The following is a 22,162-nucleotide window of genomic DNA, read 5'->3' on the forward strand; positions in this document are numbered from 1 at the left end:
TCACAGCTACTTAACTCTGCTGCTTCAGTACAAAAGTAGCCATAGACAACACAAATGAATATGCATGGCTATGTTCCAACAAAACTTTACCAAAAAAAAGCATAATTTGCCAACCCCAGACCTAGTAGGTTGCCTCTTATAAGTTCTGAAGACCAAGCAGAAAAACAAGATGTTAGAAGATACCCATAAAGTTTCCAGACTACTATCAGAAAAACAATTGAGTTTATCACAGTATCAAGCCACCAAGGAAGAGAACATTTATTTACATAGACTCAAAGTGAGGGTAAGTACAGACTCTACTAAATCCATTTTTCTAATTTGTAGCCCCAGCCCCATTCCCACTGAGACTGTACCCTGCCCTGTCGAACCAAACAGACACTGTACAGATTTAGTATTTGTTTCACCTTCTTTCTCTGCCTGCCATGGGTTTAAAGGGCTAAGTCACATGTGTACCTTTAAGTCTGTAGCAGCAAGAGCAGAGAACCTAAAGGCCCCAAGCTGAATGCACTGTGCAGAGACCTTTACTGATGGCCTAGGAATTACTATGTAAGATTTGCATGCAGGACATAGGAGCCGGCTTCAGGAGTACCACAGAGTAGATGACAGTTCTAAATCTTAGTCTTTGAGAGGAAGCTTTCATAACCACCTTCTGCTGGTGAGACCTGAGATCTTATATATCCTCACAACCTGCCCCTCTGACTGATGCTGATAGGTCCTCAAAGGGCAGAGAAATACATAGAATGCTTGTAATTAGTATTTATTGTGATAAAAATGGCTCTGCCAACAAGCTTCTTTCCTCAGTTTATCCAAGCTCACAAAGCTCATTAGTCAAAGAGTCAAGATTTCAAAGATGTGGCTTTAAAGACGTCTATCTATCTATTAAACTCTGCTCTCTCTGTGATCTAAGAAGGATTTTACCCTCCCTCATATGTCTTGAGTGAGTGCCCACTCTGCCTGGACGTGGGCTGGGTTATGAAAGGAAATTACTCTCTTCCTGATGCCCAGGACATTATTGTGTAGATTGAGAACTCATCCCCGATATCTGTAGTTACAGGGAAAACACAGTTTCAGACTAAGAAGGGGAGGTGACACTACCATTCAAGGGGCTCCTTGTCGTGCTCCACAGCATGACTTTCGAAAGCAAAGTGAAAACATCTCCTCTGACAAACCCTTAACTAGACTCACCAAGAATAAAGGGGGCTCAATTAAGTAAAATCAGAAGTGAAAGGGGAGACATTACAACTGTACCACAGATATACAAAGGATCGTAAGAGAGTACTATGAACAACTAATTATATGCCAACAAATTGTATAACCCAGAAGAAATGGATAAATTCCTAGAAACATACAGCCTTCTAGGACTGAATCATGAAGAAATAGAAAATTTGAATAGTCTGATGACTAGTAAGGAGATTGAATGTAATCAAACAGCCTCCCAATAAACAAAAGTCCAGGACCAGGTAGCTTCACTGGTGGATTCTATCAAGCATTCAAAGTGGAACTAATACCAATCCTTCTCAAACTCTTCCAAAAACAGGAGAGGAAGGAACATTTCCAAACTCATTTTATGAGGCCAGCATTACTCTCATACCAAAACCAGACAAGGACACCATAAGAAAAGAAAATTACAGGTCAATATCCCTGATAAACATAGAGGCAAAAATCCTCAACAAGGTATTAGCAAACTGAATTCAACAATACATTAAAAGACTCATACACCATGATCAAGTGGAATTTAGTACAAGGATACAAGAGTGGTTCAACATCCACAAATCAATGTGCTATATACCACATTAACAAAATGGATAAAAAACATGATCATCTCAATAGATGCAGAAAAAGCAGTTGACAAAACTCAACGTTCATGATAAAAACTCATACAGAGTGCATACAGAGGAAACATACCTCAACATAAAAGTCATAGATGACAAGTCCACAGCTAACGATGAAAAGCTGAAAGCCTTCCCTCTAAGATGAGGAACAAGACAAAGATGCCCACTGTCAGTTTTATTCAACATAGTATTGGATAGCTGATTCGCTTTGTTATAAAGCAGAAACTAACACACCATTGTAAAGCAATTATACTCCAATAAAGATGTTTAAAAAAAACTAAAATTATATGTAAAATATTTTTTCTAATAAAAAGTCAAGAAAGAAAGAAAAAAAAAAAAAAACCCATAGTACTGGAAGTCCTAGCCAGAGCAATTAGGCAAGTAAAATGAAAAGAATCCAAATCAGAAAGGAAGAAGTAAAACTGTAACTATTTACAGATGACATATACAGAAAACCCTAAAGATTCCACACAAGAAAACTGCTAGAACTAATAAATGAATTCAGTATAGCTGCAAGATACAACATCAGTATACAAAAATCTTGTATTTCTATATGCTAATAAACTATCAGAAAAAGAAATTAAGAAATTAATTCCATTTATAACTGCATTAGAAAGAATAAAACAGTGCAGCATTGGTGGTTTAGCGGTGAGCATAGCTGCCTTCCAAAAAAGAATAAAATACCTAGGAATAAGTTTAACCAAGAAGGTCAGAAACCTACACACTGAAAACTAAAAGACACTGATGAAAGAAACTGAAGAAGACACAAATAAATGGAAAGATATTCTGTGCTCATGGATTGGAAGATTAATGTTAAAATGTCCATACTACCCAAAGCAGTCTACAGATTCAATGCAATCCCTATCAAAATTCCAGAGACATTTTTCACAGAAACAGAACAAACAATCCTAAAATTTGGATGGAACCACAAGAGACCCCAAATAGCCAAAACAATCTTAAGAAAGACCAACAAAGCTGGAGGCATCATGCTCCCTGATTTCAAACTATATTACAAAGCTACAGTAATCAAAAGTGTATGATATAGGCATAAAAAGAGACACATGGATCAATGGAACAGAATAGAGAGCCCAGAAATAAACTCATGCACTTATGGTTAATTTATGACAAAGCCAAGAATATACAATAGGGAAAGGACAGTATCTTCAATAAATGGTTCTGGGAAAACTGGCAGCCACATGCAAAAGAGTATAACTGGACTACTATTTTACACCATACACAAAAATTAACTCAAAATGGATTAAAGAATGTAAAACCTGAAACCATAAGAATCCAGAAGAAAACATAGGCAGTATGTTGCTTGACATCAGTCTTGGTGATTTTTTGGATCTGACTCCAAAAGCAAAGGCAACAAAAACAAACAAGTGGGACTATATCAAACTAAAATGCTTCTGCATAGCAAAGGAAAACAATGACAAAAAGGCAGCCTACTGAATAGAAGAAACTATTTAGAAATCATGTATGATAAGGGGTTAATATCCCAAACATGTAAAGAACATGTACAACTTAATAGCAAAAAACACACAATTAAAAAATAGGCAGAAGATCTGAATAGACATTTTTCCATAGAAGACATGCAGATGGCCAACAGGTATATGAAAAGATGTTCAACATCACTAATCATCAGGAAATGCAAATCAAAATCACACTGAGATATCACCTCACCCCTGTTCGAATGGCTATTATCAAAAAAAGACAAGGGGCTTCCCTGGTGGCGCAGTGGTTAAGAATCTGCCTGCCAACGCAGGGGACACGGGTTTGAGCCCCAGTCCGGGAAGATCCCACATGCCTCAGAGCAACTAAGCCCGTGCGCCACAACTACTGAAGCTCACACACCTAGAGCCCGTGCTCTGCAATAAGAGAAGCCACTGCAATGAGAAGCCTGTGCACCACAAGGAAGAGTAGCCCCTGCTCACCGCAACTAGAGAAAGCCCGTGCACAGCAACGAAAACACAATGCAGCCAAAAATAAATAAATAAATAAAATAAATGTATTTTAAAAACAAACAAAAAGACAAGACAAGGGGGAGTTCCCTGGAGGTCCAGTGGTTAGGACTTGGCGCTTTCACTGGCCATTGCCCGGGTTCAGTTCCTGGTCGGGGAACTAAGATCTTACAAGCTGTGCAGCATGGCCAAAAAAAAAAAAAAAAATTTTTTTTAATTTTTAAATTAAAAAAAATTTTTTTTAATTTAAAATTTTTTTAATTTAAAAAAATTTAATTTTTTAAAAAATAATAAAAGACAAAGACAAGGATGTGAAGAAAAGGGAACCTTTGTGCACTGTTGGTGGGAATGTATATTGATACAGGCACTATGGAAAACAGTATGGAGGTTCCTCAAAAAATTAAAAATAGAACTACCATATGATCCAGTAATCCCACTTCTGGGTATTTATCTGAAAAAATAACCCAAAACACTGATTTGAAATCCCACGTTCATTGCAGCATTATTTATAATAGCCAAGATATGGAAACAACCTAAGTATCCTATCCATCAAAGGATGCATGGATAAAGAAGATGTATATATATACATACAATAGAATACTATTCTGCCATTAAAAAAGAATGAAATCTTGCCACTTGTGACAATATGGATAGACCTTGAGGGCATTATGTTAAGTGAAATAAGTCAGAGAAAGACACATACTTTATTATCTCATTTTTTAAACATTTATATTGGAGTATAATTGCTTTACAATGGTGTGTTAGTTTCTGCTGTGTAACAAAGTGAATCAGCTATATGTAGACATATATCCCTATATCCCCTCCCTCTTGCATCTCCCTCCCACCCTCCCTATCCCACCCCTCTAGGTGGTCACAAAGCACCAAGCTAATCTCCCTTGTTATCTCACTTATATGTGGAATTAAAAAAAACCAACTACAACAGGACAAAAACAAAGTTCATAGATATGGAGAACAGACAGATGGTTGCCAGAGGTGGGGGGGGGTGGAAGAAATAGGTGAAGGGGGTCCAAAGGCACAAACTTCCAATTATAAAACAAGCCATGGGGATGTCATGTACACCGCAGTGACTATAGTTAATAATACTGAATTGCATATTTGAAATTTGCTAAAGAGTACATGTTTAAACATCCTCATCACAAGAAAAATGTGTAACTATGTATGGCAATGTATGACTAATATAATGACCAAACCTGGTTTACCAAGAGAAACTGGGGCAAACCTTTTGCCAAAACCTATCCAATTGTAGGTACCTGCGACAGGGCAAAGCTTTCCAGTGGTAGAGGCTCGACTTGTCTCCAAAGAGGGAATTAAAAAGTCTTACATACATTATATACTTGAAGAGTATAAGCAAATGCCAGTTTGCAGCTATAATTACTAAAACCAAGTAGAAGCTGCCTTGTTGGAATGGTTGCTCAACTGTTGGTCTCAGCACATGCTGGAAAATATTTTAATGGACTCTCTCGGCTGGCAGACCCCAGGCACAAATCCAAGTCTTCCCTCCAGGGGGGTCTCCATAACCCACAAAGGCTGGGGCAGGGGAGAGCACAGCACAGGGGTGGAGATGCTCTTTTAGCAGCTGCTACAGGCCAAGATTCTGGCCTGCTTTCTGAGGCACCTGTTGTCCAAGATCATCAGACGCTACTCCCTTGCCTCATCCTAATGCTAGGAAAGTAGCTCAGAAATGTGAATGATTCTGTTCTTGCTTAAGTCCCTAAGAAAGTAGCTGCCCTGTGTCCTTTTCTTCCCCAATCCTCCTGCTTTTCCCAGCTCCTCCCAGATCAGGTGAGGAGCAACTTTATTAGGCCTGACATCAACATGACATCTTAGATTCTCTCCGCAGTCTGGAATGAGGGACTACTAACTGAGTCATCTATCAGGCAGCCTTCAGCCTGTGACTGCACTTTGACAGATGCTCCCATAAAAAATGAAGCCCAAGGTGCTGAGTCTAGTCCTCTGTACAGCAGGGGAAAACAAATACTGGGGGCCTCGGTCATCCTGCCCCCTTCCTCTTCCTGCAATGCCACTTAAGGTCCTAGTTAAGGGTTCAGCCAGGGGTGAACACTGACTTCACGAGGAGAGGCAGGAAGCTGTAGCTCAGGGTCTGCCTGTACAGCAGCCCCATCCCTTCTCAAAGCTGCCCAAGTAGCTGTTTCCAGACACTGTGACATGTTTTGTCCCACAGATGTTATGCCCTGCAGCTCAGAGAGATACAGAAAGAGCTGAAGATATGCTCCAGTCCCCACAGAGATTCCTAGTGGTAGAGGCTCACTTGTCTTGGGGTGAGAATTCACATGCATGACAACACTGAGGAAACAAAGGCCAAGGCCCCCAGACAGCACCTACGTGTGAGCCTCTGGTCTGAATCGCTCAGCACCTCACAGTAACATGACGGCACGGGCAGCCCTAGTCCCAGCTGCTCTGAGCATTTTGGGTCTAACTTGTCAGAGAAGTCAGACAACACTCTGCCACTGTATTTATGGGGAGCACAAGGAAAGGCACTGAATGAAGATTTCTTGGTCTACTAATCGCCCTAGAATCTTTTGTTTTGCCTTCCCTGAACACGAGTCTAAAAAACAAAAACCAAGAAAATATTTGTTTGAAAAAAATGCCCCTCCTGGAAATTACATCCTAGGTGTTGCTTCTTAGATGAATTTTAGTGTCAACATGATATGTAAACATCTTGGCCCAGTAGTAAAGCAGCCATACCACTATAGGAAGAAGAACTTGGAGAATAATACCACTCTACACTATGTCAGGCTTTGCGGTGTACAGAGTACCTTGACCTTCATTATCTTATTCAGTCCTCACATAAGCCCTGTGAGGAAAGCCAACACATGACACCCACTCCTCTTTACAGGGGAAAAAAAGTTGAGCTTGATCCAGAGCAATTGCCATTGTAAATTTTAACTTGCCCTTGCCAAAGATGAACTCTTAACCTGTGGAGAATTATTTAGACCTATATAAGTTCCTTTCTCATAACAGAGGAAAAACAGCTAGCGTGACGCCCATATAACAAGCTGCCAAAAAAAGGTCTGAGAAACCAGTGGCCATTGTGTAGAAAATTTTCATGTAAATCATGAATTCTGCCAGGTAACTCCTGCTCATCCTTAAAATCTTAGCTCTAAGTCACTCCCTTAAGGAAGCCTTCTCTAACTGCCTAAGGAGTAGACTCTCATAGCACTCTGTACTTTATCTTTGTGACACTTACCAGTTTGCATTGCTCAGTCTGGTTTCCGTGAAGACAAGACCATGATGTTCCTTTTCAGCATAATCTACCCAGTACCTAACATCCTTGGGTAATTTATACATACTTGTTGAAGTAAAGAAGTTAAAACACTTGGTGTTCTACTCAAGTTTCTTTTTATGCGAAGAACAGAACTAATATAAGTGACAGGTAAAAAAAAAAAAAAAAAAAAGAAAAAGGATGGTTGTAAGAATACAGCTATCACAGAACCCAACAGTAAACAGATACACTCATTCCTCAAATATGATTACAATTTGTTCTAAGCTGTTGGTGGGGGGGGGGGAGGGAGGGAGGGGAATAGGAAGGGGTGGAAGGAAGGGAGGGAGGGAGGAAGGAAAGAAGGAAACAATAATAATTCACATTTTAATAAGCATAAACCCTACTGTATTTCCAATAATATGAAAGTAGGCTTAAATATTAAGTTAGAATATTATTGATCATATGCATTAAAGTTACATACTGTAAATAACTAAATTTCTGAGGGAACCAAAAAGTTGATAGCACCAAGCGACATCAGCACTTGTCATTTGGCAAACTTTTCAAAACTAGGCCAAATTAGGAATGTGTAGAACTCACCTTTTTTTTTGCACAAAATAACACTAATTTTTAAGGAAACTTACTTCAATGCAAGGACCTTAAATACAAACATATCAAGTATATCTGTAGGATCTGTAGGATCTGTAGTGATGTCAACTCTCCTGTTCCTGAGGTGGTAATTTGCATCTTCTCTTTCTTGCCTGGTCTGTATGGTTAGAGGATTATCAACTCTGTTGATCTCTTAAGAACCCACTTTTGGTTTCATTGATTTTGTTTCTGTTTTCTATTTCATTTATTACCACTCTTTATTACTTCCTTTCTTCTGCTTACTTTGGGTTTGCTTTTATTTTTCTTGTATCTTTAAGTGGAGGCTGAGGTCATCCATTTGAGGCTTTTCATCTTTTCTAATAGGCATTTAGTACTGGGTTGGCCAAAAAGTGCCTTTGGTTTTTAAGTAAAAATAAAAGACACATTTTTCATTCTCACCAAGAACTTTTTCGGACAACGTATTCACCGTTTTGTTCCACTACCTTCTGCCATTTTTCAGGCAACTTCATAATTCTATCTTCCCAAAACTTTTTATCTTTTTGAGCAAAGAACTGTTCCAGGTGCCTTTTACAGTCTTGCAGGGAATTGAAATTTTTTCCGTTAAGAGAATTTTGTAAAGACCAAAATAAATGGAAATCCAAAGGTGCAACGTCTGGTGAATACGGGGGATGAATCAGAACTTCCCAGCCAAACTGTTAACAGTTTTTGCCTGGTCATCAAAGAAACATGCAGCTTTGTGTTATCCTGATGGAAGATTTTGTGTTTTCTATCGACTAATTCTGGACGCTTTTTGTCAAGTGCTGCTTTCAGTTGGTCTAATTGGGAGCAGCACTTGTTGGAATTAATCGATTGGTTTTCTGGAAGGAACTCATAATAGAGGACTCCCTTCCAATCCCACCATATACACAACATCACCTTCTTTGGATGAAGACCAGACTTTGGTGTGGTTAGTGGTGGTTCATTTCACTTACCCCATGATCTCTTCCGTTCCACATTATTGTACAGTATCCACTTTTCATCACCCGTCACAATTTGTTTTAAAAATGGAACGTTTTCGGGTCTTCCCTGGTGGCGCAGTGGTTAAGAATCTGCCTGCCAATGCAGGGGACACGGGTTCGAACCCTGGTCCGGGAAGATCCCACATGCCGCGGAGCAACTGAGCCCATGCGCCACAGCTACTGAGCCTGTGCTCTAGAGCCCACAAGCCACAACTACTGAGCCCACATGCCACAACTACTGAAGCCCGCACGCCTGGAGCCCGTGCTCCAGAACAAGAGAAGCCACCATGGTGAGAGGCCCGCACACTGCAACGATGAGTAGCTCCTGCTCGCCGCAACTTAGAGAAAGCCTACATGCAGCAACAAAGCAAAAATAAATAATAAATAAATTTTAAAAACGGAACATTTTCATTACGTTTCAGTAGAGAATCGCATGTGAAAATACGGCCACGGTTTTCTTCACTTATGTGGAACCCAAACATCAAAGTGATTAACATAACCGAGCTGGTGCAAATGATTTTCGACTCTTGATTTGGATATTTTGAGTATGTCAGCTGTCTCCCGCATGGTATAACGTTGACTGTTCTCAATTAATGTCTCGATTTGATTGCTGTCAACTGGTCTACCTGACTGTGGAGCATCGTCCAGTGAGAAACCTCCAGCACAAAACTTCACAAACCACTTTTGACAGGTTCGATCACTCACAGCACCTTCTCCATACACAGCACAAATCTTGTTTTGCATTTTGGTTACGTTTTTAACTTTCTTGAAATAATAAAGCATAATATGCCAAAAATGTTGCTTTTTTTATTTCCACCTTCAATATTAACACATTTTTGACCGGAGACGTATTACAGCCACAGGCGTTACTTTCTGCAAAAATCCCCCGGTCAATAATGTGTTAAAATGGCTACACAAAAACTCACCAGTTTTGATAAGTCTTTTTTTAAATGCACGCTGATAAGACAGCTGTCACATACAATCTAACAAAATTGTTTTGAATGAAGTTAAAGACAACTAAGTGCTACTAGAGCCATCTTACGGAAAAAAACAAACGAAACTTTTGGCCAACCCAATACTATAAATTTCCCTCTATTTCTACTCTGGATCCCATCGTAGAAATGGGCACATGAGTACACAGCTCACGTAAACAAAGAAAATTCCTTCCTGAGGGAAGAGCGTATGATTAGGCATCCAACAGCTAACAAATATCAAGTAGGTTCTGAATTTACTTTCCATCTCCCAGAGGCCACACGGCCTCTCCTCTCTGCTTCTCTCTGCTCTATTCTCCTGCTTTCTCTGTAGTCTTTCTCTGCCCCTGAAACAAGGCCCAATGGTGGGTTCAGTCCCCTGGTTTATAAGTACCCATCACAGACTAACTACAATTCCTTTGTTTCTTTATTTAAAATTTTAAGAAAGTTTAACTGATCAACAGCCTTGTATCCGAAGTCTAACTAAGATCCAATTAGCCATGGTCAGGGCACAGGGTCAAGCTATGTATAGAATTATCCTTTCTAGTGCTAAATGAGGCAGGTCAGGGAGCCTCTCTGCAGGCTAGCCATTACTCTCAGTATGGAAGTAATTTGTTTAAAAAAAAAAAGAGAGAGAGGGGTACAACTGTGCACATGGATATATCCTTTCGGTCTCTGAAATACTCTGGAGAGCTCTAAGATTTACAGTTAGTATTTGAAAAAACATGGGGTGCTTATTAAGGTAGCAGATTCTCAGGGCCTAATATTAGCTTTGGTGTGGGGGAAGATTTTTAAATCCTCCTTTTAAAAATCAGCACCTCCAGTAGTTCTGGAGGTGGTCCATAAAAAGACAGAGTAATAACTTCAGTTTTGTCTTGAAATCTCTTCCAACAGATCTTAAACACTGCCCTTTCCCAACTATTACCTTCATAACAACTTTTCCCCCAAGACCTGCTGCGCCTCTGCTTGGATCGCCTTACTTGCAAAAGAACGAGAATTTAAAAAAGCAAGCTGGGGGTGGAAAGTGACACAGGGGACAGGAACATGGTTCCAGCCTCACCCACACCCTACACACTAGCTCGTTATCTTCCTTGAAGCACACGCCCTTCCCCAGCACACAAACTCCTGCAGCAAGTTTATCTGGAAGAAAGGCAATGAGGCTTGGGCTTTTCTGAAGGCTGATAGCCAGGTTCCTTGATTTCTAAGGCTGCGGTGTATTCTCAGACAATCATCTTTTATTGATAAGGCATTCAGTGACATGCTTGATTTTACCTAAAAGTCATTGACTTGGAACATTTTCCTTGAGAGATCACACATGCAAGAGAAAACATTTGAAATGTTTGCCATTCTAAAAAGAATCTGAAGACACCATTTGTAGTTTTGAATAAAAGATTTGAATTTATAAAAGATTTAAGCTATCACCTCCCACCCACAGATTAATAATTCAAGGATTCTAACTTTTGGCAAGACACTTCAGTGTGCTGCTCCAGAATTACTAGAACTTTAGCAAATTTTATCACACTTGAAAATCAGAAAGCCCTCTCGAGCAGAGCCCCCTAGAATCCCACTTCAGAGAAAAGGAACTGCACAGGGTTTAATTAATCTCCTGTGTCCACACAGGGTGGCTAAATTGAGGGGAGGGTGCACACACCGGGCAAACAACCAGATCTGTGCCACTAAAGACAGAGGAACGTTCAAGGTAAGCCTCCTTGTTTAGAAAAATCAATACCAACTCTCCTGGTTAAAGGAACTCCCTCCCTGGGAATTCCCTGGTGGTCCAGTGGTTAGGACTCTGCGCTTTCACCGGTGAGGACAAGCCACGCGGTAAAGCAAAAAACAAAAAAAAACAAAAAAAAACAAAAAAAAAACCAGGAACTCCCTCCCAAACACAAAGCCAAAACCCAACTTCTCTTGAAATTTACAGAGTCCTGATGTTTTGTTTGTGTGGAAACATTTTCAAACGCCAATACTCACCTTTCTCAGAAAGGAGAGAAGAGGAGCTTTTGGAGTTCAGCTGCCACCAAGTGAGTCACAAGTGACTTTGGAAACTAAGATGAAAAGGTCTGTCCTCTACCTGGTCATTCTCACCTTATAGAATTAAAGGGAAAGATCTGTCAAAAAACCAAAATGAAACCAAAACCACCAACCCCCCCAAAAAACAAAAACCAACAGAACTTAAAAAACCCGGGGGTGGGATGGATTGGGAGATTGGGATTGACATATATACAGTACTATGTATAAAACAGATAACTAATGAGAACAGACGGTTAGCACAGGGAACTCTCCTCAGTGCTCTGTTATGACCTAAATGGGAAGGACATCCAAGGAAGAGGTGATATATGTATACGTGTGGCTGATTCACTTTGCTGTACAGCAGAAACTAACACAACATTGTAAAACAACTACACACCAATTAAAAAACAAACTAACCCTGCAGATGGAGTTAATACATCTTACCTCACAGTTATTTAACCTGCCCACTCCTTTCCACCACCAACCCCCAGCCCCGGCCCCATTTCTCCCCCCATCTTTATACAAAGCTGCTTTCTTAATTTAGCACTTAATTAAGCAAGTAGTGATTCACACCAGACAGGTGTATACTTTCAAGACTTTGAATACTTAGTTTCCCATGTTTCTTTGGAGAGGATCATCCTTGATGAGGGAGTAAAACTCCAGCGTTTGCAAGTATTTGGTGGCTCCTGGGAACTGTGACTTCTCCCTGAAGCTATTATTCTGGTGGTTCCAGGGAATTATTTTACTAATTACAGTGAGAACACGGGGTTTGGTTACCTGCTCTCTGTCAGTTTCTTTCACACAACAGAACCTGTAAACAAAAACACAGGTAGGCGTCTCCTTCTACGTAACTTAGTAAAATCACTTAAATGGAACGCTAAATGAACAGCAACAACAAAAGGATGATACAGCACTCTGACATCAAGCCACAAACCCCAACTGTGCCTAAAGAGGCCTGCTTTCAGATGAACTGCCCATTCGAGGCATCCTAATGGGCCCTTCACAGGTAGTTTTACTGAAAAACTAGGTAGAGCTTATAGGAAAAGCCAGTGGACAGGCAGGGCGGCTCTGCCACTCACTCCCAGAGGAGCCGCGGGCAAGTTGCTGGACCTCAATGTGTTTGTTTCCTCATCTGTAAAATGGGGATGTTGACAATACCTATCTCATGGGAGAGAAAATGAGTTAATACATATTAAGCTTTTCAGAATAATGCCTGGCACATGGTAAGCACTGTGTTTGAACTTGCTATTATAGTACAGAATGTCCCCAACTTAATGATGGTTTGACTTACAGTTTTTCGACTTTACGATGATGTGAAAGTGATACGCATTCAGTAGAAAATGTACTTGGATTTTTTTTTAATTAATTAATTTATTTTTACTTTTGGCTGTGTTTGGTCTTTGTTGCTGCGCATGGGCTTTTCTCTAGTTGCGGCGAGTGGGGGCTACTCTTCGTTGCAGTGCGCGGGCTTCTCATTGGGTGGCTTCTCTCGTCGCGGAGCACGGGCTCTAGGCACGCAGGCTTCAGTAGTTGTGGCACTCGGGCTCAGTAGCTGTGGCTCGCGGGCTCTAGAGCGCAGGCTCAGTAGTTGTGGTGCACAGGCTTAACTGCTCCGTGGCATGTGGGATCTTCCCGGACCAGGGCTCAAACCTGTGTCCCCTACATTGGCAGGCGGATTCTTAAACACTGCGTCACCAGGGAAGCCCCTGTACTTGGATTTTGAATTGTGATATTTTCCCGGGCTAGTGATATTTTTTGTTTACGAGGGTAAACAACCAATATACTTAGAACCATTCTGTACCCAGACAACCATCCTGTTTTTCACTTTCAGGACAGTATTCAGTACATTACATGAGATAGTCAACACTTTATTCTAATAAAATAGGCTTTGTGTCAGATGATTTTGCCCGACTGTAGGCTCATGTATGTGTTCTGGGCAGGTTTAAGGTAAGCTAGGCAGAACTATGACGTTCGGTAGGTTAGGTGGATGGAATGCACTTTTGACTTACGATATTTCCAACTTACAATGAGTTTATTAGAACATAACCCCACTGTAGATTAATGAAGATCTGTATAGAGACTTTCCCCCTTCTTTCAAAAACGCAAAACTCATAATCAGGATCACCTGACAGAGTCCCAAAACAGTGTACAATTCTTGAGAACTAATTTTGCAACATAAGAATATTCATTTAAACTATTATCAACAGGTAACAAGTTCCTAGGGCAGGAAGCTAACTCCCTTTAAGGGATAAAAATTCCAAAACACTCCCACTGCACCTTGGGTAGTAACCCAGGCCAAACTTCCAAACTAGATTCTTCTGGATATTTTGGTGAAAAAGATCTATATTGAGCCATCATTTCTATCATAATATTTTCACTTACAAAGCAGCTATGGTACTTGAAATGCTTTCCTCCTTACCGATTCACCAGTGCCTCTAGGGGGCAGCGCAGTAGTAAGAACACTTGCACCTGCTTCGCCAGTGCCTCTAGGCGGCAGTGCAGTAGTAAGAACACTTGCACCTGCTTCGCCAGTGCCTCTAGGGGGCAGCACAGTAGTAAGAACACTTGCACCTGCTTCGCCAGTGCCTCTAGGGAGCAGTGCAGTAGTAAGAACACTTGCCTCCAGCAGGCTTGGAAGCCTAAGAGGAGAAGCAGTTGTGCACCCAGCCCATGTGAGACAGTCACATTGACACCAAAAAAGATACTTCAATGTTGAAAGTGGTCTATTTTAAGGGTAGGAGGCCTCTGGGCAGGAACGGGTGGTGAAGGAAGAGGCTAAGAAAGAGACAATGTTCTATTTTGGTAGTGGTCACAGGGCAGCCACTTTATAATAATTTTTAACCTATCTGCATGCTTCATAAACTTGTAAATATATGTATATTTCACAAAACAATTGTTTTAGGAATGCGTTGTATGGGCAGACACTCATCTCTGGCTATTCTCCCCAGAGGATAAGGCAAAGGAAAAAATGACATCTGGGAGAACAAATGTGCCCCATTCAAACCTAGTGAAAGTTGTCACATTCCAGCCCGTGTCCCCACGTATCTGCAAAAGCAGCTCCTTCCACCCGTGACCTTCTTTTATCTGGCGTATAACCATAAATAAAAACACACAAACATCAACTAACAACTTCAACTTTTAATAATGGAAACGATTTGCCATACCAGAAACAATTTTAGGGAAGCAAACTCTTCCCCATAAAAATAAACTCATCAAAATTATAAATATTATAATTTTTTTACTTCTGCGATTTAAAATGCTCCCCTGCAATACTACCGCTTCATTTAACCTCGTTCCTGTACCATCACATATTGGAGAGAAAACAGTATTACAGCAAAACTTAGATAGTTTAATTTAACATAAGAATTTGTACAATGATTTTTAAAAATCTTTGGCCTCAGTGGCCTTTTTTACACATTAAAAATGCTGCTGCAGTCACCAGTGTTTGGGAGAGACCGTCGGTCTTCAAGAACCACGAACCGACAGAATTTCAACACAGTAAGTTTTCCAAATTGCAACCTGTAGTGCACATGACAATGAGCAAGGTCCTGGATAATACAGACGAGGATGCCTAATTTAGACAATCTACTTCAAGTAAAAAAAAAAAAAAAATTTCACAGATACCCATCAGCTACTACTTTAAGGTTCTAACAGTGTCTTCATCTGAGAAACAAAGGCTTCACAAAATATGAACTTACTGGGATGGGTAATTAAAAGACCAGGTGGTCGATAATAGTATACTCACACCCAAGCCATCATCTGAATAGTAAAACCAGTATGAAAATCATGAAGGCGTTCCCTGAACAATGAAGGTTAAAAGCGTTGGATGACAATGTCACTAAAACCTCACTGATGCACTAAAAAGAACTTACATGCAAAATTAAACAAGATGTGCCATACATATTTTATAGCTATTTCTACTTTTTTTTTTCTTTCCAACTTTCCTTAAAAAGCTTAGGAAGATATGATTGTCTCAGTACATGTGTGGCACAGTAGAAGCGACACTTACATCTGCCTCCAGCAAGACGGGTGTTCTCTGAAAAGTCAGAAGAGTCACCAAGAAGGGAACAGAAATGCAATAAAAAAGGCACAGTTCACTTAAGAGGCAAAGAACTGAAGCACCTTGGAATTTCAAAAAGAATCCATTAGGTGTCACCAAAGTGTTAACAATTCCTTGGGAATTTATAAACAAACAATATCTAAACTAAAAATAGACTGGCACAGTACACCTTTCCTGTTGTTTTCAGATTAACTGCTGTGTAAAGTGAGGTTATTAACCTGCTTTAAGGAAGGCTCTTATTGCACATGCATTTCTTTGGTTTGCAGGAACATGCATTTCTGTTAAAATGTTTCCATAAAGAACCCCCCCTCCTGTGTGGTCCGCTGGGGGTGGACACTGCCCACCTCCTTACAGTCAGGTCACCCTTTTGGAACTGAGGGTCTGACTGTCCTGGGTCTTTAATCCATACCCCTGTTCTACATTATGTAAGATCGCACTTCTATTGATAAGACAAAGAGAGAAGGGAAAGCAGGGAGGAGAGGGAAGGAGGAAGAAGGGAGGGAAAGACAAAAGGGAAACCGAGGGAAAGGAGGGAGTGACTGTCACAAGTATACTGGGAGCTCCTCACCTGACAAGTCCCCCGGATGCTAACAATCAGGGCAAGTGCCTCCTCCCCAAACTCCTTTTCCACTTTGAAAACGACCTCAGGGGAAAACTGTCACTTCACGGGAGTCATAGCAGATGCTCACTGCCCCATCGGCCCAGAGAAGCTGCACCAATCAGACCTTCCACTCCGGGAAGGAAGGCAGAAGGGGCGCTGGTCCACCGAGAGGGCGGCTCTGTCCCTGTTTGAAAGATCCACCTGCCTTCTCTGCTCAGCTGCAGTTAGTCCCTCCTTCTGGTCCAGCTCCTACTTTCTTTGGTTCTGCTCCCACATTTTACTCACTCATATTGTCAAGCAACATGACAATGGATCTCATGTCTCTAAACTGAAAGCTTTTAACTCGTCCACAAGCGAATTCACCTTCTCCTCTACCATCCACTTGCCCAAAACACCTCCCCCATCAGGGCTCCCCACTTCCACCCCACCTTCTTCCAAACTTGCCCTTTACTTTCTTTGTCAGACTCCTCCAAAATCCTTCACCAACCCCTCAGAGCTCCTAGCTTCCTGTGCCCTTCAATTCACATGGATCGTTTCCTGTGACCTTAAAAAAAAACAAACAAACAATAACAGACAGGTAGTTTCAACATAAGACAAGTATTCAGATAGATTCCTCGTTAAGCTTTTAAAAAATCATTTGCACAACCTTAAGCTTAACATCATCATCACATACTTAAAATAACTAAAACAAAATAAGAGAAGAGGGGAAAAAAACCCAGAGTCCATGCTTCAAAACACTCTAGAATGCTCCAGATGAGACTACAGGTTCACAGCTTGCCAAGAGGTAACACCGCAGTGCCGTAACAGAACAAGCTTGCAGAATCCCTTACAGAGGATGCCCAAGGTGCAGGATGCTGCGTGACCAGTTTGGGGAACTAGATCTAGAGATTTTTAAAGGGGAAAGGCCCTAGCATCATGGGGCAAGAAAACCGCCCTCCGACAAGAGACACACTGGCTGCTGGTTTGCACGCAGGTCCCGCACTGTCCCCGAGGGGCAGGGAGCCCCACGCTTTACCCGGGTTTCCAGGCCTCGCTGAGGGCTTCTTCCAGCTTGTGTCTGTAGGCCGCGTAGCGCTCCTTCAGGTTCTGTAGCTGCTCGTCTTCTTCCTTGTCCAAGATCCGCAAGAAATTCTGTAGCTCTGGCAGGCTGAAGGCTTCCCACTGTGAGAGAACACAAAAATGAAAAAATGCCAGGTGTTTAATTCAACGTCAAGACTTAGGAATGCAGACGGCAAGCAGAGCACAGGGAGGTGTGGCTGCCCTCCCCTCCCAACGCACACTGCCCAGCACCGCCCGGCCCTCTCGGAAGTCCTGCTGGACAAGAGCTGAGCCTCCCGACCGGACCTCCACGCCCTCCACGCCCCGCCCCTCCCATCGCCCTCTGCTCCCCTCCTCCCAGCCTCCTCCAAAAGGGCTCTAAGACCAAAGTCCTCCTTATGCCTAAGTCCATTATAGACACTCTAACCCCGAGAGGCATGAGAGATAACTCCACACTCCCTCCACCTTCCCTCTACGTGGAGCCCTCATTGTCACCGTCTTCTTTCCCAGCTCCCACGATCAATCTCACCACCTCCTAGGCAGCTCTCCCTAGTGCTGTCCACCGCCATCTTCTCCTCCATCCCTGGGACAGCCTCCTAGCTCCACCAAACAGCCAGCCTGAATATGAATACTCTCTGTAAAACGCCAATCTAAGCATGACCCTCCCCTGCTTGGAATCATTCAATGGCTTCCCTTGGTTGTTTCTGCTAAGTCTGAAAGGCCCTACCCTCTCCAGCCACATCTCTCTCACTGTGCTCCTCACTCATTACCTGACATGGCTTTGCACATGCTCTCCCTTCCTCCACTTCGCCTGGCGAACTCCTTCTCAACCTTCAAGTCCCAGCTTAAATGCCACTTTCTCTAAGAAGCCTGCCATGATTTCCTCCCCTTCTCTCCCAGCCAGGATTAAGTCTATTAGAGGCTCTCACTGGGCTCTGGTAGCCTTGAACACAACCTGATCACAAAAGATCTAAAAATTATTATAATTATTTGCTTAGTATCTCTCTCGCCTACACTGCAACTATTGTACTTCTCACTATTTGGGCTTTGTCTTTGGCCCTTGAGTTTCTGAGTTCTCTTTCTCTAACAGCAGCTGGTACTTAGCAGGCACAAAATAAATGTTTGTTGGGTTTTTCTTTACAATTTTTTAAATTTAAGCAGTAAGTATCAAGAAGGGTATATGGCTTCACCTGGGAGGGTTTTTTTTTATTTTTCAACCTACATGTCCTCCCCGCCCAAAAGGAGGCCCTAGGTCCTGGGCTGAGAATCACTGTCTCGGCCAGGAGCAATTTCTGATAGGGGATTCCCAGGGGTAGGGAAAAGACAAGATGACCTAATACAGGTGCAGAGAGAGGAGACACAATAAAACCACCAAGTGGGCCAATGACAGAAGGCTCTCAGAGATTGAGTGTGAGCTAGTTTTTAAAGAAAATGAGAAGTGAAGCAGGAGAGCAAAACTTTCTACATTAGAATATTCTGTTAACTTAAAAATTAACATCTTATTTTTCACATAAATGCCTCAAAGTAAAGACATTATAAAATATCATCTCCCTCCCACTCCCTGACAGCTATGGAAAGTTTCTTCCCTCAATTCAGTTAACCTTGAAAACCCGAGAAACAGAACACAATACAGAGGTCAGAACAGCAGTCCGGAACATTAGAACACAATGTGAAGTGAATTTCAAAACTAAGCCAACATAATTCCCTCCCAGACAATGTAGCTCCAACTGCACTAAACTATGTGCAACACTTAGAAACCAGCACCAAGAAAGATAAGACGCTGACAAGACTACGCTGACGCGTCCGGCTTGGGCTTGCAGAGGGAAGGTTGCCATGGGCCAAACTCAGAAGCCAAATTTTAGACTTCTGCACCCAGCTTTCTCCCCAGAATGAGAGTGGATTTTAAAAATTTCAAAACATGAGAATCGAAAGAAGCTTCCAAAATGTCCAATCATTGTCTTCCTAAAACTTCCTAGTTAAGTTCCAATTTACACTGACATATAAACATACTCTTTACTAAGCATGTTTACATACATTTCTAATTTGCAACTCAAAACCAACTTTTCAAGTCTTTAGTCCCACTTTACAGATTTTAAAACTGAGGACTGAAAAGATTAGAACATTTACCCAAGGTTGTGCTCCTAATCTAACAAGAGGAACAGTAGGAAGCAGAGTCTTGGTTTCCTAACTTTTAACCTAGAAACTCTATTCTCACCACATTACAAAATGTTCTGCATGGACAATTCATGCCATTTCCGATTCCAGACAAAAGGCTGAGACCCAGAGCTTGAGAGATTTCCTCAAGTGACACTTTATCTAGAAGGACAGTCTGAAGTGCTTTTTCCTTCAACTGAGTTGACCTAAATACAATCCTCCCTGGAGAGAAAATGGCAAATGATGTACGTAGAAACATAATTTCTTAATCATCTGGGCAAAGAGGAAACAAAGATTCTAAAAAGTTAAATGTCTTTCCTAGTAAAGAGATGGCGTTTCCTTTTACTTCCCTTTAGAGCGAAGGAGGCTGGGGGCTTTGGTTAGCAGCAAACATATGGAGAGTGTCGACTTTCAAAGCTCAGCTGGATTAGAGTAATTCTGGGGTAGAGGGGTGAAAATGACTCTCTGGGTGGAGATCAAGTTAAAAAGATTTTATTTCCTCCCACCTCTGAAAATCACAGACCAACATAATGAGTGTTATAAAAGAATTATATTGTAGGCTAACTTTGGGTTCATTTCTGACAACTCAAAAACACACAGGAAGCTACCCTCCCTCCACAGGACAACCTCTCCTCCCATGACAGGCAGACAGACAGACACACAGACAGACACACAGGCACATACATTCCCTCTCCCCTCCACTGCCCCCAACCCGTCCTCCTCTGCAATGGTAAAGTCACTAGAGCAGAGCAATAAGACAGGGCCAGCTGGTCTGTAGAGTCTAAAGCAAGAAGGAACAATCACTTACCTCTCCAAATTCATGTTCACGAAGAACAAAACTGAGTGTGTCTGTCCTGGGCCCTGCTACCAAACGCAGAAAGAGTGGATGTTCCCGGTCTGAGAGCTTGCAGGCGTAGACTGGTGAGGAACAAGCGCCATGTCACAAACAGAGCACGACATCATTCCCCAGACCAGCACCCCTCACCACCCTGCCCCCAGATCAAGGCAACAGTGTTATTACCCTGGCTACCAAGGCACCATCCTCCTCATCTTGTTACCAATAAATAGCCCACAGTGGAATGAATTCTATACTATTTCTATTCTATCTGCATAATATGAACTGTGCCTTGATTAAAAAGGAAACCATTCTCAAGAAGGAATTTAAATGAGTATCGCTCCTCAAATGGGCTTATGATTAATTCTGCTCCTCCTTTTTAGAAAGCAAAATAAACTTAAAAAAAGGATCTGCAAACCCCTTTAAAAACAATAAAAAAATACCATCCCAAGAACATGAAATCAGAACTCTAGAAGCAAATCTCTCTACAGATTAATTTAGAATTAGCAGCCGCAAACAAACGAAGCAGTCCATCCAAACACAAGCTCTGGTGGCTTTAAGCCCAGCTACATGTATCTTGTGCTACACACACACACACACACACACACACACACACACACACACACACAAACACACACACACACACAGTACTGGCATTGCCTTGTAGGGTTGAAAGATATGCCATGTGGGTAATATATATCAGCAAGATGCTATCGCTGTCAGATTATGCAGCTGAAGTCCAGGTGGGCAGGCAAAGAAGCTGGCAGGACAAAATGCCATCTGAATTGACCTGTATTATTTCAGTACTTCCGGATACAACCGCATTGTAGGTGCTGATTTCCCTGTAGATGTAAACTTCCCCCCACTGCTGAGCCTGTGGCCTCTGGAGGACAGGAACCTATTCATCTCTGTATCCTGCAGGCCCAGCCCATAATACGGTTTGAAGAAACATGACCATGCTCAGCATCTAGCTGGGTTTCATCCCCAGGCAACCAAAGGATTTTCCCGTCATGCCAAGGTGAGTTTATTTTCTGCTCCAGCTGCTATAGGCTCAACCCAGGAAAATTAGGGAAAGCTTAAATGTTCACATATACACACCATTTTCAAATTAGCACTTAGTGAATCACTGAATCACTTGTTGTCCACCATTGGTATCAATTTCTGTTCAGTGATGACCTGACCTGGAATATCTTATTCAGTTTCATGCAGTAATTTAAGATTCTCTTTTTAATCCACTGATTGTGGGTATTAAGTTCAGACAGGCGGACCTCAGATCAAAATGTTATTTGCCCATTGCATGCGCCCCTGGGGGGCCAGGGTGCCAACACGCCCCCGGGGAACACCTAGTGTGAGGCAGGCTAAGGGAAAAGGAGAGCCCAAGGCTGTGCCATTTACATAAGTCTGCAATGTGCACTAATACACATGTGCCTCCTGATCCTCGGGTCTCGGGAATGCAAGGCCACCAATCACTCCATGTTCGGATGCACATCCAACGTCGATGTGCTACTGAAAACTTCAAGCGCAGATACATTCTTTTCTGTCCGAAAGAGAATTAAAATCAAAGCGACGGAAAAAAGAAAAGAAAAAAGGCTATCCTCCTGTGCACATCACAAATCCTCCATAAATACCCATCACATGTGGATGCCTCTGGGCTCCTAAGACCCACAACTGTCCAACTGAAAGACACAGACAGCCAAGAAGCATTAAGCACACACCGTGATCACCATTTATTCCAGAATCTGGCCCTGGGCCCTGACATAACTGACACACCTATCACTCCCTTCCACTAATGAGGCCAGAAGACAGAAATAAAAGCAGGGACCATTTTCATTTTAAGTGTGGCAGGGTA

General features: G+C 41.9%; 1 protein-coding gene and 1 long non-coding RNA gene across 2 annotated transcripts in view; one reads left to right on the plus strand and one right to left on the minus strand.

Annotated features, from left to right (window-relative positions):
• The first annotated feature begins 259 nt into the window (after positions 1-259).
• LOC309642033 lies at positions 260-22,157 on the plus strand. The gene is made up of 3 exons (XR_014252920.1): positions 260-283; positions 1,538-1,631; positions 21,235-22,157. It is a non-coding gene; the product is annotated as an uncharacterized lncRNA (long non-coding RNA).
• RASSF3 (Ras association domain family member 3) overlaps positions 14,749-22,162 on the minus strand; it is a 74,570-nt gene continuing 67,156 nt past the window's right edge. The window contains exons 4-6 of the mRNA XM_082422921.1: positions 20,287-20,396; positions 17,302-17,447; positions 14,749-16,830 (exon numbers count right to left, since the gene is read on the minus strand). Coding sequence (XP_082279047.1) covers positions 16,803-16,830; positions 17,302-17,447; positions 20,287-20,396 — 284 coding nt within the window. The 3' untranslated portion in view covers positions 14,749-16,802. The remainder of the gene's footprint in view (positions 16,831-17,301; positions 17,448-20,286; positions 20,397-22,162) is intronic.

Source organism: Balaenoptera physalus (genome assembly GCF_965194825.1).
Source record: "Balaenoptera physalus genome assembly, chromosome: 13".
Classification (NCBI taxonomy): domain Eukaryota; kingdom Metazoa; phylum Chordata; class Mammalia; order Artiodactyla; family Balaenopteridae; genus Balaenoptera; species Balaenoptera physalus.